The sequence below is a fragment of the Palaemon carinicauda genome, chromosome 22 (genome assembly GCF_036898095.1).
Source record: "Palaemon carinicauda isolate YSFRI2023 chromosome 22, ASM3689809v2, whole genome shotgun sequence".
Taxonomy (NCBI): Eukaryota; Metazoa; Arthropoda; class Malacostraca; order Decapoda; family Palaemonidae; genus Palaemon; species Palaemon carinicauda.
Window position 1 is genome coordinate 46,755,526 of NC_090746.1, and position 19,417 is coordinate 46,774,942.

Here is a 19,417-nt window from a genome sequence, read left to right on the forward strand (position 1 = left end):
ATCAAACCTAATGTAGATTCATGTATCAGAAAGGCCAAGTCTCCTATAACCAAGTGAACATCCAATTCATGCATACATAGATATAAGAAAAAGACTAAAAGACAGACAGTCACCTCAAAAGAAAATGTCCTTTGGGGGAGGAGCTAGATAACCATCATATGGTGCCTCTCCTAAGGGGCGCAGTTAAATTGCCCTATCCTCTACCCAAGTCCTATTTGTAGGTGCTGTGAATGAGCTGAGCAAAATGCATGCATGTTGTACCATTGGGATTTATTTCTGGTTTATGCCCAGACCAACCTGTAAAGCTTTGGATGTCCTGAAATTGTATTTTGGCAGAAAATGGTAATGATGAACAAATTTTCCTCATATCGTAGGTTTTATGGGTGAAAAGGATAAATTTTCTAAAGAGGAAATTCATTAGAAAACAGATAGCCCCTATAGATAGGAACTTGTATTTCTGTGTTTAAAAACAGACTACCTTATATAGATGAAGGTTTCTGCAGATATAACTGGAGGGTAGACTGTAGACAGAGGTTATCCATAATATCCTGAAGAGCCAAAATGTAAAGTGTCCAGCATTTGCAGAGGCTTTTAATTTTCTGCCATGAGTAGGAGACTCAGAGTAAAAATAAAAAGATGGCCAGGAATGAGGAACTCTTGTTCTCTACAGAATGTTGCAAGTTCACTGACTTGTTTCCAACGTCAAGGGTATAAAAATTATAGCCTTCAAAAGTAGCTCTTAGGATAATAGAGTTATCAAATTTGGTAACAATTTCTAACCCTTCCAAATGACCAGAATGCTAAACATGTTGATAAAGATAGTCTTTCCGAGGCCAACGACTAGAGTAATTATTTGGAACATACCCAAATATAAATTCACATTAAAAGCCCACTTGAGAAGTGTCAATGCAGATTTGTATGACAAAATAGCTGAAGGCTTAACTTTTTTATCTTCAAAGAAGTAGCCCAGAAAGGAAAATAAGAAGTCCAAGGTTATCTGGCACTTTGTCTTCTTCCCTAATGAAGGTTATCCATGTATAGAATATAAACAACATGTAAACCTACTGTGGAAAATTTGGAAAATACAGCAGCTATTCTACCAATGCTGTACATTAACTAAGTAATATGTAATTCTCATGTGATATCATGGCAAATGATAAGTATACTAATATTAATGTATAATATACGTGCACTACATCTAACAAACCATGTTGGTTAAACACTTTAACTTTCTAAAAAAAAAAGCTTATTTTTTATATTTATATCCAAATTGTTTCAAACAATTCTTGGTTATGCTAAAACTAAAACGTCGCTGAAATCTCCCATGGCTTAGGCTTGGCTAATTCATATAAAACTGAATTGAAACATATAGCAATTCATCAATTCCCATGGTCTTAGGGCTAGTATTGTAAAGGAGTCATATGTTTACGTTATCAAATCAAACTACCAAGTAGTAGATTATGCATTTGCACTGACAGGTAGCATTATAAATGTTTCTGAACCTAATTAACTTCTTAACTTTGGAAGTTGGTGTAGAACTCCTTCAAATGCTAAGAATGTGCAAGTAATACATCCTAACTTTGTCTTGAAAAGTAGAAAGATAGGGGGTAAGCATTATCTATAGGGCTAGTATTGATTCTCAGTGGGTAACTTGTTTTCAGTTAGAAAACTAATTCAGCATTGAAGGTGATGTGATAGGTTCAATAGAACTTAAGCTTGTACTTGTATACTCTTGAGTCCAAGCTTTGTACACTGGACTTAGGACAGGTAAAATTATATATCTTTGGTATTCTGTATTATGTCATATTGGGTTCCCTGTTCTAGGCTTGATAATAAAGTCCTAGGGGACTACATAGCAGTCTAACCACAAAAAAAGGTTTACAGTATGTTTTGAATATATATGATACTTATTCAAACCATGAAATCCAACTCCATGTTGCTATAGCAACTGAGTCATTAATTCATGTAAATGTTTTTTCTATTCTAGGTACATGTAGAACCCCTTGCATCATCGGATTTAGAATTCATCCTACGGACAATGTATTCCAGTATTCCTAAAGAAATCATAACCAAAATGATAGAGTATAATGATTTACTTTGTCAGGAGATCTTGATACAAGGTTCTTGGGGATACCGTGGAGGCCCTTGGGAATTAAACCTAAGAGATTTATTCAGGTAAATTGTTATTATTTTGTCTAATAAATGAACATGCTTTTAGAATCTATTAATTTTATTAGATTTTATGGCCAGTGAGAGAGTTAAAGAACTGAATCGCCCCTTTACAATGAGCTATGCTGAAATCAAGAGAGAGTAGTATAGATACCTTTGATGTCTGATCTATCAATAGGTTTTCTTTATTAATTATATATTTCTGGGCTCCGACCCGTGCCGCCCAGTGAAATGCTCCTTCAACATCATTTCTAAGGTAAAAACTGCTATGAATTTACCAGAGAAAAATTTGTATAGGAATGCTAGGTTGAACCCAGCTCGCTCACCTTAATAAGGTGTCGGTATAATACTGGGGCGCTGAATAAATCACAACCAGAGGCCTCGCACCATTTAGATATCTCCTGTCAACATCCCCGAACAGCGAGGTGCCGTTCAACATCCTACTACTAGCAATCCCACGCCAGTGACGTCACTCCGTTTAATAGCACATTCTTTCTAACACTTATTTTGCCTTGGTGTGTGAATTTCGCTGGTTTTTCCTGGATTTACCTCAAGATGTCGGACTCTACTGTCACTCCATCTAAGTTAAGTACCAGATCTGTGAGTTTTGAGATTTTGGAGGGGGCCTTGCCCTTTTTTGCTTATATTATAACAGCTTTATTGTTCACGACCCCGCGTGGGTCTTTCATGGCGCCCGGATCCCTCCTATCTCTCTCTCGTTTCGTTCTTAACGATTTTCAATGAGTCCTCCATACTGATTGTTTCTCGTTATGAACTTTATGGGTTCTCACGGTTCACACACCGTATTAATTTTTATATTGTCCTGTTATTATGATAACAGTTATTACATATACGTGTGCGTATTATCGGTAGGTTGGCATGCCTGGTCGCCTTCGGGCGTTCCTATTCCACTATTATTACTTGGATTATTACGTTCGCACGCCACGGACTTGCTTATCATTTTAACGTCATTCGTTTGCTTGCATTAGCTCGAGGGGCTTTCATGAGTCAGATTTTACATTTTAGTTTGCATTTTGTTAGCACTTCACTGACTCTGTGTTATGTTGGTAGCCCTGCCGCAGCGCTGTCAGGCTTGGGTTTCTCCTGTCTCATGTTCGCTCCCTCGTTTGTTTTACGATTGATGTATAGTTAATTTTATTATTATTATCATCCAGCATGCCTTCCTATCTTATTTTACCACGTGTTATGTTTTTTATAGTGTTATTAGTCTTTCCACGTGATCATATCAATCGTGGGTCTGGCAGGTTGGTATACCTGCTATCGCCCCACTCCTAGCCTCCCTCCCGCCCGATACCCCACCCCAGGGTTACCTCCCTCTCTCTCTCGCGATCAAGTTAAAGTCACTTTATTGCGTTATGTTCCTCTCCCGGGGGCATTCGCTTTCTTTGCACGGGCGGTTCCCGTTGATCTGTGAGGCTTGCTATAATTATACATTAACGTACATTACTTACTCTTTTATACTACTCTACCCGGTCATAGTCGTTTTCTTTCCGTCGCTCGTTTGGCCAACGATCGGCGGGAAGTTTTCTGCTCGGTCCGTGGTACCTTGTCATGTTATATTATTTATTAAGTTTTGTACGTGCTACTCCCTCGGTCCCGCACGTCACGGACCCATTATAGATCCCTTCCCCCCTCTAGTGTCACGCACCTCACGGACTTCATATAGATATAGATATATATATATATAGATATAGATATATATATATATATATATATATATATATATATATATATATATATATATATATATATATATATATATATATAAAGACTTTCATTACGGGATCCCGGAAGTAGCTTTTATACATTACCATCCGGTCGAGTTGTTTAGTTGCGCCTCCGGAGCCAACGTTACTCATTCTTACTTGGATTAACTTTATATCTTAGTCACATATATATATATTATATATACGATCCTTGTTCTCGACCTTCCCTTCCCTCTTTTGATATGATTACGGTTACGGTCTGACTTAATTTCAATTTCTTTTACAATCAAAATAGATCTGTTATTTTGATATTGATATTTAAGCACTCCGGACCCCCCGGGTCCCGAATTTGCTTACATTCAATATACTTTATGGCTATATATAAAAGATTTTTATCATGATATTGACATATATATACGTAGATATTTAAGCTCCGGGCCCCTAATTTGCTTTCATTTAAGATACTCATGTATCTTTTGTCTTACAGACTGTACGTATATAAAACATTTTTATCATGATATTGATATATAAATCTTCTATCATGATGTTGATATCATTTAAGCACCCGGGGCCCCTGAGCCCCTATTTGCTTTCCTTCAGGATTCCTAATGTATATTTAGAAAACATTTTTATTATGATATTGATATATAAATCTTTTATCATGATACTGATATCATTTAAGCACCCGGGGCCCCCGAGCCCCTATTTGCTTTCATTCAGGACTCCTGATGCATATATATATAAAACATTTTTATCATCAGGATTCCTGATGAATATATATAAAGCATTTTTATCATGATAGTGATATATATAATTTGCTTTTATTCAGGACTCCTGATTTATATATATATAAAACATTTTTATCATGATATTGATATGTAAATATTTTATCATGATATTGCTATAATTTAAGCATCCTGGGCCCCCGAGCCCCTATTTGCTTTCATTCAGGATTCCTGATGAATATATATAAAACATTTTTATCATGATAGTGATATATATATATATATATATATATATATATATATATATATATATATATATATATATATATATATATATATATATTTTAAGCACCGGGGCCTCCGGGCCCCTAATTTGCTTTCCTTTGAGATACTCATGTATCTTTTATTTTACAGACTGTATGCTGTGCAATGACGGCATGTGCCGCTGTCATCTATCAACCCTGCGGCCATGACGTGTGTTGTTCACACGCCCACTGTTCTGTCCGAGTGGATGACTTGGCTGTTTGGCATCCAGACAATTGTGTAGTCTGCTACACAATGACCTCCACTCTAACATCTGACTCGGTGAGTGCATTTTCATTGATACAGGCTTGTAGGGAGTTACGATTAATTTCAAACATTATTAATTTTAAGGCCACTAGTCCTCTGGACTTCCCGCATGCCTTTCACTTCGTGTCTACGAAGTCCTTGGACTTCTTCACTTTTCTTTGGCACAAATATCCCTCGCTAATAGTCTGTTCTCTTTCAGTGCTCCCAACTTGAGAAAGATACAGCTCGGGCTACCCTCAAGATCTGGATTGACGGGTTCGCCCGCAACGTGAAGGCCAAACAGCCTTATATCCTCTCTGAGGAATGGTGTTCCCGTCTCTACCCCCATGCTAAAACTTCAGCTGCGGTCCCCAAAGAGTTGGCGGATCCTATCATCGAGAGGTTCGAATCCCTTCTTCTGGCCCCGGACCAAGAAGAGATGGGCGGCACCCTAACTGAGGACGTCTCTACCCTCAACCTCGATGTGGAACCCATGGCTCTTGACGATCCCGACGCACGTAGGGACGTAGGTGAGTCAGGTGGTTCCCAGGCTAAGATTCCTATCCCTAGCCCGGCTTTCTCTTCTACTTCAGAACACTCTTCTTTTCGAGGTTTTCCGGGGACAACCGGGACAGGTCTCAGTCCCCGGTCTGTTATCCCCAAGGTGAAGGCTCATCATAAGACTTTATATACGACCCACAAGTCTTCCAAAGACCACAGGTCTTCGAAATCATCAGCTTCGAAGGCTAAATCTTCCTCCACCAGAGTCTCTCAAGACCTAATTGCTGTGCCTTCAACCTCTCACGGAGTAGTCTCCGTTCCGGCACCTGTTCCCCCCCCCCCCCGGAATCATCTAACCCGGTGGATTTTTCCGAGAAGATGTTTGCTCGTTTTGAGTCGATACTATCGTCTCATACGCAGCAATCACAAGAGAGAATAGCTTCTATGGAGAGCCTAGTTCAGGGACTCATGCGCTCGGGGCTGCCACCGCCACAACAGCAATACCCCATCCCCGATGCCTCCAAGCTTCCTACTTTCAATAAGAATAACCCTTGGAGGTTGGCATTGCATGCCCCCTTCTCGGAGGGTATGTTGTCAATCGGAGATTTCGGTACCCGGCCTCTTGCGGATTATGAATTCTACCCGCCGGGTCTTGAATTCCCCTTCCCGGGCTACGCTCGCCTCACGGAAGAGGCTCTGATTCGATTGGATAAGGTCCCAAAGGAAACTGTTAATTTTCCTAAAGAACAGGCACAGTCTGTCTTGGTCCGCGTGTTCAATGAGTGGGATTGCTTGAACACAATGATTACGGCCTACAAAAGTTCATATACTATGTTTGTGGCCGACGACCAGACCCCTACTCCATGTGCGACCAAGATCATAGAGACGGTCTTTCAGGCTATCAAGGAAGAGAAGCCTTTACCTCACCTCAGGGAGACCCACTTACCCTCCCTTCTCTTTCCGGGAGACAGTGAATGTTGGCAGAACGCCCCAGCTACCTTCTCGGTAGGTACGTTGAGCCCGGACTGTGCCTCGACGCAGTTCAGCAAACGGCTTCCCAAACTCCCGGAGTCTCTCGTTAAATTGGAATATGAGTCGAGGTGTAGATTCAGCAGATCCCTTAATTCAGTTGCCCTTTCTGAATTGACTGTCGCCACTTACACCGAGGAAGACCTCCTTAAGGTCCTCACTAAGTCACTTTTGCAAAACTTTATGGCTGACACCTATGATTTTGCAAATGCCAGGACCCATTGTCGATGACACGTTCTATCCGAAGCCACGATTAGGGACGAACCTAATAGGCTCATCAAAGCTCCAGTCTGGGGCCCGGATCTTTTCCCAGGGGACTTGGTTAACTCGGTCCTTAGCGAGGCAGCTAGAGCCAACCAAAACCTCAAGGTTAGGTGGGGCCTGGTTTCAAAGAGGAGATATGAGCCTACTAGTACCCCAATTCGAGGTAGGAAGAGATTGAGGTCCTTCCAATCTTTCCAATTCAGCCAACCTCTGCAAGTGGTTCAACCGGTCTCAGTCCACGGAAGAACTACGTTCCTTCACAAAAGATCTGCTACTAAAGAATGCAACCCAAAGTTTACGTCGCTTAAGATTTCACGGACGCTTGTTCAGCGTGCCAAAGAAAGGCTCAGACAAACGGAGAGTAATCCGGGACCTGTCTCGTTTAAATTCCTTCACTCGTTGCGACAAATCCCATATGCTTACCGTCTCGCAGGTGTGGACCTTACTTCCCCGTGGGGCCGTCACCACCTCCATCGATCTTACAGATGCCTACTATCACGTTCCAATAGCAAGGCATTTTTGTCCTTTTCTGGGCTTCAAGCTAGGCAAACAAGCCTATGCATTCAAAGTGATGCTATTGGTGCTCAACATACCACCCAGAATCTTCACCAAACTAGCAGAGACAGTAATTCAAGAGCTTCGGACTCAGGGGATACAGGTAGTAGCCTATCTAGACGATTAGCTAATCTGGTCAGACAATGCCCAGATTTCCCGCGTAGCAACGAACAAAGTCCTCACCTTCCTTCGGTAACTGGGATTCCAAGTCAACCTCGAGAAATCCCGCCGGGTCCCACAGACCAAGTTTCAATGGCTGGGACTACAAGGGGACCTGTGCTCCCATACGCTGTGCCTCCCCAAAGCCAAAAGGAAGGTGATAGCGAGGAATACAAAACAATTTCTCAAGGAAAAGTTGACTTTCCGAAGGAGCCGAGAGTGGATCCTAGGTTCCTTACAGTTCGCCTCCGTGACAGACATCGTCCTGAGGTCCAAACTCAAGGACATAAATAGAGTGTGGCGCTCCAGAGCAACCGCAATACGCCGAGACAGATGTGCTCGCCTTTCCCCAACCCTGAGAAAAAGTCTGCAGACTTGGACTACGATCAAGAATCTTTCCAAGTCGGTTCCTTTACAACACAAGAAAGTCCAAGGGTTATGGTCACCGGTCTTCCAACAAATGCACGTCAACGTCCTAGAGGCCATGGCAGTCTTCCTCACTTTAAAACGTCTCAATCCAGCCAGGAATCTCCATATCAGACTGGTTCTCGACAGTGCAGTCATAGTACACTGCCTCAACAGAGAAGACTCCAGATCAGCCCAATTAAACCACATCATGTTGAAGTTTTTCTCCATGGCGGCAATGCACAAGTGGCACCTGTCAGCAGTCCATCTAGCAGGAGTCCGGAATGTGGTAGAGGACTTACTTTCCCGGACGACTCCGCTAGAGTCGGAATGGTCACTAGACAATCGATCTTTCCAGTGGATGATATCTCCAGTCCCGGGTCTCCAGGTGGATCTGTTTGCGACGAAATTCAATCGCAAAATAGATTGTTACGTAGCCCCCAACCTGGACCCTCAGGCTTATGCCACGGACTCTATGATTCTAGATTGGAATACCTGGAAGTCGATTTATCTGTTTCCTCCGGTGAACCTCCTGCTGAAAGTTCTGCACAAACTCAGATCCTTCAAAGGTCGAATGGCTCTCGTAGCCCCCAACTGGCCCAAGAGCAATTGGTTCCCCTTGTTGCTAGAACTAGGTCTCCGCCCCCGGCGGATTCCCAATCCGGTGTTAACAAAGACAGTGCAAACTCGCAATGTGTTCGCTTCCTCAAGGATTCTGAATGCCCTAACTTTATGGACTTCATGAAGTTCGCAGCCCAACGGGGTGCAAACATCGATCCTTTGAATGCTATTTTCCTGGAATCTGACAAAAAGCAATCTACTCTCCGTCAATATGACTCAGCTGTCAAGAAATTAGCTAAGTTCTTGAAAGATTCCCAAGTTGAGAAAATGACGATGAACCTAACTGTGACATTCTTCAGAACTCTCTTCGAATCTGGCCTGGCAGCCAATACCATTACTACAATCAAGTCAGCCTTGAAAAAGATCTTCCAAATTGGTTTTGACATTGATCTAACGGATTCATATTTCTCATCCATTCCGAGAGCTTGTGCCAGACTAAAACCTTCAACTCGCCCTAGCGCAGTTTATTGGTTTTTGAACGATGTTCTTAAGCTAGCCTCTGATACCCCAAATGAATCCTGTAACTATATGGCATTGTTAAGAAAGTCACTTTTTCTTTTGAGCCTCGCCTCGGGCTCCAGAATCTCAGAATTGTCAGCCTTATCTAGAGACCTGGTCATATAGAGTTTCTCTCTTCGGGTGAGGTTCTTCTCTCTCCTAACAAAGTTTTCCTGGCTAAAAATGAAGACCCCCAAAACAGGTGGTCTCCCTGGAAGATTGTTCCACTTCCTCGGGATCCATCCCTGTGTCCAGTTACCACCCTGAAAGCCTACTTAGGTAGAACTTCCACTACAACCACAGGGCCCTTATTTATTAGAGAACACGGAGGAACTATTACCCTTAAGGGAATCATACAACAAATTCTTTATTTTATTAAACAAGCTAATCCTGCATCATTCCCACATGTTCATGATATTAGAGCTGTGGCTACCTCAATTCATTTTTCCCACCATATGAAATTTGATGAGCTCTCAAAATATACGGGTTGGAAGTCCCCTAAAGTTTTCAAGCGCCACTACCTAAAACCTTTAGAAGCTCTTAGATTTGCCACAGTAGCTGCAGGGAATATAGTTCCTCCTGAAGGTAATGAGTCCTAATCACAACGTCTTGCTCTGTCCTCTTTCCCTCCTGCCTGGCTTACCTATTGTTCCTACCTGTTTTGTTACTATACACCCTTATGGTGTATTATTTTATTATTCAATTGTTCAATTTCACGAATTGTTTTCATTACACTTGTTTTTGAATCCCCGAGCTGATTTTATTTTGCATTTTTGATTACCAAGCTGGATTCCCACTATTCATATCTGTTGAATTCTACCTACGGGTTTCATTATTGATTGTATACCATGTCTATTTATCACTGTCATATACATGTTGATCTAATTTTACGGGTTTCCGCATCCCTCTTTTTTTATATTAAACTCGTCAGCTCTGTTATTTTGTGTTATTCCCTCTTCAGGTAGTTAGCCATATTGGGTCCCCATTCTCTGGTACGATTTCACTGGGCGACACGGGTCGGAGCCCAGAAAAGGGATTTTGACGAAGGAGAAATCTATTTCTGGGCGAGAGACCTGTGCCGCCCAGTGAACCCACCCGTCCCTCCCTGATTGGGCCCCGATCTGGGGTGCTATAAGGAGTGACGTCACTGGCGTGGGATTGCTAGTAGTAGTAGGATGTTGAACGGCACCTCGCTGTTCGGGGATGTTGACAGGAGATATCTTAATGGTGCGAGGCCTCTGGTTGTGATTTATTCAGCGCCCCAGTATTATACCAACACCTTATTAAGGTGAGCGAGCTGGGTTCAACCTAGTATTCCTATACAAATTTTTCTCTGGTAAATTCATATCAGTTTTTACCTTAGAAATGATGTTAAAGGAGCATTTCACTGGGCGGCACGGGTCTCTCGCCCAGAAATAGATTTTTCCTTCGTCAAAATCCCTTTATAGGTAGATGTTTGGCGTGGGTGTTAACAATTCATATACCAATGATCATTAAACTGTAAAAGTGATATATTTTGAGATTTAACTTATATTTTAATCTACTCATTGTTGTCAAAAGGAGGGAAAGTTTGAATTTTGATTGTTCCCATACTATCAAACCTTCTGTTATTAATGGGGATATTCTTTCAGCGGTAGCTGGAGGTAGCCATCAGACTTTGAATGCGATGTAGCAGGGGGTGGCAGGAGGGTACCCAGCCGCCTCTATATATACTCTCACAGCTGTGAGACGTACTTTTTCTTATGGCTCAGTGGAGATCGGACGTGTCCACTCTCCTCATATTTAGTTTTTATCAATGACAAATTGTCACTTAAATACAAGGTACTCAATTTATCATTGGTCCTCAGTTCAAATTATAGCATTTAGATATATATACATACATATAGCAAGGCATTTCCCCCAATTTTGGGGGGTAGCCGACATCAAACAAATGAAACAGAAAAGGGGACCTCTCTTCTCTAAGTTCCTCCCAGCCTGACAAGGGACTCAACTGAGTTTGGCTGGTACTGCTAGGTAATGAAAAATTTAACATTGATATAGAAATTCTTACAAACCCATCACTTTTAATCAAGCCCAGTTTTGTGGGGATAAAAATCTGAGACACATCAGACTTTTAGTTGAGAAAATAAGAATTAATGCAATAATCATTAAGAAGATCTTTCCATGCTCATTTAGAGTCATTGGGTCCTTTGACTAGCCAGACTACTACATTAGATCCTTCTCTCTGGTTACAGCTCATTTTCCCTTTGCGTACACTTACACCAAATAGTCTGGCCTATTATTTCTGCATTCTCCTCTGTCCTCATACACCTAACCACTGCAATATTGCCAAACAATTCTTCTTTGTTCAGGTGGTTAACTACTGCATTGTAGTTATTCAGTCACTGCTTTCTTCTTGGTAAGGGAAGAAGAGACTCCAGCTACGGTAAAGCAGCTCTTCTAGGACACTCCAAAATCAAGCCACTGTTCTCTAGTCTTGAGTAGTGCCAAAGCCTCTGTACTATGGTTTTCCACTCTCTGGGGTTAGAGTTTTTTTGCTTTGGGGTACACTCGGGGACATTATTCTATCTTATTTCTCTCGGTTTTTTTTTAAAGTTTTTAGGATTCATATATGAAAGATCTATTTAATGTTGTTACTATTCTTGAAAGATTTTATTTTAATAGTTCATTACTTTTTATGGTTTATTTGTTTCCTTATATCTTTTCCTCACTGGGCTATTTTCTTTGTTGGAGCCCCTGGGCTTATAGCTTCCTGCTTTTGCAATTAGTGTTGTAGGTTAGCATGTAATAATGATAATTTTGAGTCCCCATTTTTAAAAGCCTTACTTACCCACCTAAATTAAAAAGTAACGAGGTTGGAAAATAAATACCCTGATTGCATAGATAATTGGTTTGTATTAAAAGATTTAGTTGTTTCTACACGTTTACATACTAATCATCCTCATCATCTCCAACGCCTATTGACGCAAAGGGCCTCGGTTAGATATTGCCAGTCGTCTCTATCTTGAGCTTTTAATTCAATACTTCTTCATTCATCATCTACTTCCCACTTCATAGTCCTCAGCCATGTAGGTCTGGGTCTTCCAACTCTTTTAGTGCCTTGTGGAGCCCAGCTGAACATTTGGTGAACTAATCTCTCTTGGGGGGTGGGAAGAGCCTGCCAAACCATCTCTTATATACCCATCATCATGAGCTCATCCACATATGAAAGTCGAGTAATCTCTCTTATAGTTTCATTTCAAATCCTGTCCTGCCATTTAACTCTCAATATCCTTCTGAGGGCTTTGTTGTCATATGTACTAAATCTATTAGAGATTGTTTCATTGTCATACCATGACTCATATCCATAGAGTAACACCGATCTCACTAAACGGATATATAGTCTGATTTTTATATGTAATTTTAAGCAATTTTATTTCCAAATTTTATTTAACCTAGCCATTGTCTGATTTGTTTTTTTTCAGTCTTTAGCTAAACTATAATTCTAAAGACCCATTATTGGAGATCATAGTTCACAAGTACTTAAATGATTCTACCTCATTAATCCTTTCTCTTTCCAGTGGTATTTCATCCTCCATTGCATACTCCGTTCTCATCATCTCCGTCTTTCTTCTATGTATTTTCAGCCCAACCTTGTGTGATATTTCATGCATTCTGGGAAGCAAGCATTGCAAATCCTGTGGTGTTCTGCTAACAAGGACGCCATCATCAGCATACTCTCGGTCTGCTAAATTTTTATCACCAATCCAGTCCAATCCTTCTACCCCATCTCTGACTGTTCTACTCATTACAAAATCCATAATGAGGATAAACAACATAGGTGACAACACATTCCCTTATCATTTGATAAGATTCCATTAACATTAACTTTGCATTTGCTATGCTCATGAACAGACTTAATCGAATTTACATATTTAAGAGGAATTCCATATAATGCAGGACTCTTCATTTGATTGGCCGGTGTACGCTATCAAAGGCTTTTCCATAGTCCACAAATACCATCAAAAGTGGATTTCTATATTCTACGCAATGCTGTACATGTCTCCAAATGAAAATTTGGTCAGTGCAACTTCTACCTTTTTTTAAATCCTGCTTGTTCATCTCAGCTTTTCATCAATCTTTCTCTCTAGTCTCTTAAATGGGGTCCTTTGACTGGCCAGACAGTACTACATAGGAGCCTTCTCTCTTCTTACGGTTCTATCCCTTTGCCTACACAGACACCGAATAGTCTGGCCTATTCTTTATAGATTCTCCTCTGTCCTATTACACCTGACAACACTGAGATTGCCAAACAATTCTTCTTTACCCAGGGGGTTAACTACTGTACTGTTACTGTACAGTGTCTGCTTTCCTCTTGGTAAGGGTAGAAGAAAGACTTTAGCTATGGTAAGGAGCTCTTCTAGGAGAATGACACTCCAAAATCAAACCATTGTTTTCTATTCTTGGGGAGTGCCATAGCCTCTGTACCATGATCTTACACTGCTTTGGGTTAGAGTTCTCTTGCTTGAGGGTACACTCGGGCTCACTTTTCTATCTAGTTTCGCTTCCTTTTGTTTTGTTAAAGTTTTTATAGTTTAAATATGAAAATATTTATTTTAATTTTGTTACTATTCTTGAAATATCTTATTTTTCCATCTTTCCTTTCCTCACTTGGCTATTTTCCCTGTTTGGGGCCCATGGGCTTATAGCATCCTGCTTTTCCAACTAGGGTTGTAGCTTAGCATTTAATAATAATAATAATAATAATTATATTGTGGCGGGATGTAAACAAAAGCAACCCACAAACACTTGATCACTTTAAACTGACAAATTGTCCCACAACACAAACTTTCCCCTTGCTTTTAGTTCGACTGGACTACTGAACAGAGGGAACAGTAAAACAAAACATAACCCTAAAGTTATATTTCTTATAAATTAAACACAAAAAAATCACAATTATCACTAATAATTTTAACACTATAAGACAAAAATAACAACAGACAATATTTTAAATATATATATATATCGGTGCATGTGGGTACAGAGAACTCACCAATAATCAGAAAAACAATATCCTTTTACAATACCCAACACCGACAGTCCACACACAGTACCATAAAAACACACCTAAAGACTAAAATAAATCCCTTAATACTAAAACACCAATCATATTCCATAACCCTGCAAAAATAATCAAAACTTAATACCAAAACATAAGAGAAAACTCTTAAATATTTAATATAAGTTTGTGTGTGGCCACCATCGTCCACACACTTGCAACAGTCCTTATAGCTCACTGCCGCAACTTTGTGGCAATCAATATCGTACAGCCAATTCGCTTGTGCAATCACTTAAGTGGTGGTCATCATCATCATCATCATCATCATCATCATCATCATCATCATCATCATCATCATCATCCTCATCCTCATCATAAAGGAAAAAAAATCTATTTTACAGCCGTGTCATCAATGCTCAAAATTCTATACAGTATATCCGCAGTCTAATCCTACATTCATTGTACGGTCCGGGTCGTCATCATCAAGCTATTCATATACTGTATACAGCGCTGGCAAGCAACACCTTCCGGGCCAAAATAAAACTCCATAGGAATCTTAAAGGAGGAATTACGGCACTTATGCAGAAAAATCACTTCCAAGCTGGCTGGTCGATGAACAAAAAAAATAATCCAGCATTCGGGACACAACTGACTCCTGCTACAGTCAAATAGAAAATACATTCACCCAAGACATTCATCACTGCCCTAACCTAGCTAAAAACATAAACAAACAACCTCAATTATACCAACAGTCTTTCCCACTAACTACCCTTCGTTCGGTGGCGCGCGCCGCAAACACACACACACACACACACACACACTCTCTCTCTCTCTCTCTCTCTCTCTCTCTCTCTCTCTCTCTCTCTCTCTCTCTCTCTCTCTCTCTCTCTCTCTCAATTTGGCAAAACGAAAGCAAATAAAATAAAATTAATCCTCCACAATCCTCTCCCCTTACTTTGCCAAATCCTCACACTACACTTACCTATTTTCTCAATACCCAGTTGCAATCGGAAACAGGGCCTCGGCGTCTAGTAACTTGGCCTTCATATACCTGTACTCTCTCATTCACTACTTCCATATCGTTATTCATTGTACTATTACGATCCCCGTCTATGTACTGCTCGTCCAAGATATCATGAACTATTTCATCTGGCCCTAAAATCCCATTAATTTCTGTCAACAATTCATCCATTACATCTAAACCATTATCTACTTTACCAAAAGAATCATTCATACTATTTATCATTCTCCTATCTATCATTCTCGCATTCGTCATACGTTCTTTTACCTCAACTAATGAAAAACCAGACACACTAAAAGAATCGTTCATACTCATCCAAGTTTCATCTGTATTGATACATTTATCTTCCATACTCACCTGTACATTTACACCCTTATCCCGCCTATTCTGTCCCACCAATAACTAAAAAGTTTTCCTTCCTGTCTTTTATCCCCACTAAAATTTTCCAAAGACTTCTTTTTCCTTCCATACTCTACTAACACCAATTGCTTATCTTCTTAACCTAATGTCTCACACATACTGGGTTCATACTTGTTAATTTACAGCCATTTATTCATACTACTCTGAATATATCTTGGTACTTCCTTCCATTTACGCAACTGGTTGTTGTGTGCTTTAACCTTTTCCACACTACCATCCATACACACTACCCAAAACATAACTCAACCCACTAGAACCATCATCTAACACCTCATATGGACCTTCAAACTTATCACGTACCTTATTGACATTCATTCTTCCTTTTTCAATTACTTCTTTTAACACTTTCTCTCCCACTTTGTAGCTTACAAACCTCTCATTTGCTTTTCTCCAAACATCTTTATTATTATTCTCAGAGACAATCTCGGTTTTACTATCTTTTCAAAATTCAACACAAACTTACAAGAAGACATACCTGTACTCTTGTGCACCGTCGCATTATAAACCCACAACACATGCCCTACATATAAATCCCAATCATTATCATATGTACTCATCATCTGCAAAATTTCTGTCAAGGTTCTTAAAGTCCTTTCAGCCAAACCATTTGCACTTGGCATATACGGAGTCGAATACACATTTTCAAAGCCCCATTCTCTTATTATCTGCTCAAACTCCTCTCATCCAACAAACTCCGGACCATTGTCACTTAACATTTTTGCAGGCTTACACTCACACATCGGCATTATCACTTGACTTACCATTCTCGCTACAGTCTCGCTCCTTTTATTCTTGATGGGTACTGCATACGTAAACTTGCTCATATGATCGACCATGACAATCACTCCCATATGTCTCCTCGCAGTCATAGGCAACGAAACACAGTCAATCACAAACATCTCAAATTGCACTTTCATACGTAACTTCAAAACAGGCGGACTTGCATGTCTGCTCTATTTCCCTTTCTGACAATCTTCACAAGTAGTCACTACATCCCTACAAATTTGACTCAACCCAGGCGTAAACAACCTTTCTCGCATGCATTCCCACAATTTATTCTTCCCCATATGCCCATCCCTCTTAATGAGAGAATGCTTTGATGAAGTCATTGTGCTTCAGCATGGCATATCATTCCCGTGCTGAAGCTTGGTGACGGGCAAGAGGGCTCTCGAACTTGGGGAAACTGCTCCCCCAGTTTAAATCTAAATTTCTTTCTTTCATCTTTTTCTTTCTCTCAGTGCTACTTCGACCTTCTCCTAATTTTATAAACTTTTCGTGTTGTTTCCAAACTCTATAAGAAAAATTTCCCTAATGTATGTGTATATATTATATACATAAATATATATATATTTTTTTTCTTCTTTTGGCTTGGATGTTTCTACATCCATTATAGCCACTGGCGTGGATGTTTATACTTCCGCTATTGCTGCCTGCTTCGATGAGTGGGAGGTGTCACGGTTGGGAGGTATTTGCATTCAAAGCTATATGTGAAAGTATTGGATGATCTCAGCCATCCCGAAGATGGTTTGGACTTTTTTGGCGGAACTATTCTCAAGTGTTGGGTCTTTGGAATCCACGGGGATCCAATGTTTGGGGTAAGACTCTTAGCTTTTGGCCAGAAGTATACCATGCAGACAACTTCGGGGCTTGACCTCTGGTTTGGATTAGTTGGACAACTGATCAGGTCTCAGGACTGGTCTCAGCAGTACACAAGGAGGTCAATGGAAACCTTCCTTTTGCCAGTGACAGGGCGATCGAGTTCCCCTCCCACCAGTTGGTTAACCTGTGGGCTAACTCCATCCTTAAGAGAAGAGATCCAATCATTGGCAGGTTCCATTAATAACTCCTTCAGGCCTAGGTTTCTAGGCTGAGAAAATTCTCCTTTGAGGAGACTTTTCTCTTTTGAGCCGTCTTCAAAACCACCAACAGGTAGGGCTATGGGCCCAAAACAGCAGGGCCCAAGGGTGTCTAAGAAGTCCTTACAAGGCAAGAACCGAGGTTCAAAGACCTTCCGCAAGGGAAATAGGTGATCTGGCTGAGGCCTATCCCTCTAGGATGGGCAATCCTCCCACTTGTCCACCTGTGGGGGGATGTGTGCAAAACTGCTGGCTAAGGTGGCTGCTCCATGGGGCTGAACTCTGGATGGTTAAGGTGATTCATTCAGGGTATCATGTCCCATTCACGCCATCTCTCCCTCCACTAACACTGGATCCAGTTCAAACGAACTCCTATGCGAAGGGATCCCGCAAAGGAGTTAGTCCGGGCAAAAGTCCACACCATGCTGGAGAATGATGCTCTCCAAGAGGTCCTCGACAAGTCCCCACTCTTCTAAAGTTGACTCTTTTTTGTGAGAAAGGAGTCTGGAAGCTAGAGACCAGTCATCGACCTCTCAGCCTTGAACAAGTTTGCATTCAAACCTTGTTCTAGATGGAGACAGCAGACACAGTCAGACAAGCAATAAGACCGCAGGACTTCCTGTGCACACTGCATATCAAGGATGCATACTTCCAGATTTTAATCGATCTGTCATCCAGGAAGTATATAAGATTCATGCTCAACCAAATGCAATACCCATTCAAGATGCTGTGTTTCAGTCTTTCCACGGCACCCCAAGTGTTCACGATGTTCGCCCTTGTGTCATTCTGAGCTCACAGAATCGGCATCCGTCTCCTAAGATACCTGGATGACTGGCTGATTCTAGCAGACTTGGCGGCTACCCTTCTTCGCCACCAAGACGACCTTCTAAGGTTTTGCCAAGTGGTAAATTTCGAGACGTCTCAACTGCTCCCCTCTCAAAAACTGGTATACTTGGGCATGTTAATAGACACCAAACAGCACAAAGCTTTTTCATCAGACAAAAGAATTCAGAGACTGAGTAAGGTAGCACACCCCTTCCTTAGGCAAGAAGAGCGCTCAGCCCAAAGCTGGCTACGTCTGCTCGGCAATCTATCCTCTGGCCCATTTAGTACCCAACGTACACCTTAGGATGAGAAACCTCCAGTGGTGTTTCAAGTCCAAATGGAATTAGGCCACTGATTCCCAGGATCTTCTAGTCCACATAAGACAAGAGTTACAGACGGGTAACAGATGGTGGATAGCAGACGAGAACCTCTGCAAAGGGGTTTATCTTCTCGTGCCTCCCCTGGAATTGATGCTCTTTTTCATATGCATCAAAAGAAATGGGAGTGGCATATGGTCCACCACACCATCTCCGTCCTGTGGTCCAAATCAGAAAGGTATCAGCTTATTAATCTCTTAGAGGTGAGGGCAGCCTTCCTTGCCCTCCAACAGTTTCACCAGTTTCTGGAGTGGCACTCCGTGGTATTAATGAGCAACAATACCACGGTCATAACTTCTAAACTAACAGGGCAGTACTTTTTTGCAGCCCCTGTGCTGTCTAGCAGTAGATATACTCAGATGGGCAGAAGACAACCCAGTGTCCCTATCTGCTTGCTTCAATCCATGCAAGAGGAATTTGCTTGCAAACAATCAGAGTAGAGAAACCCAGATAGTGGGCTCTTAGTGGTTTTTGAATTATTTAGTATCCAACAAAGTCCTGACTTTTGGGTTCCCCGACTGTGGACCTGTTCACATTGGCTCTGAACTTCAGGCTCCTGGTTTACTGTTCCCCAGTCCCAAATCCCCAAATTCTTTGGCAAGATGCATTCCAACTACGGTGGGAGAACATAGAGGTGTATGCATTCCCCCTGTGTTGTGAGACTATAAAAGTCCTCAA

The 19,417-nt window shown here is 41.2% G+C and overlaps 1 protein-coding gene across 1 annotated transcript in view; it reads left to right on the forward strand.

The window, feature by feature from the left end:
* Nucleotides 1-19,417, forward strand: part of LOC137616420 (midasin) — an 814,866-nt gene that overhangs the window by 469,257 nt on the left and 326,192 nt on the right. Inside the window, exon 18 of the mRNA XM_068346159.1 lies at nt 1,988-2,175. Coding sequence (XP_068202260.1) covers nt 1,988-2,175 — 188 coding nt within the window. The remainder of the gene's footprint in view (nt 1-1,987; nt 2,176-19,417) is intronic.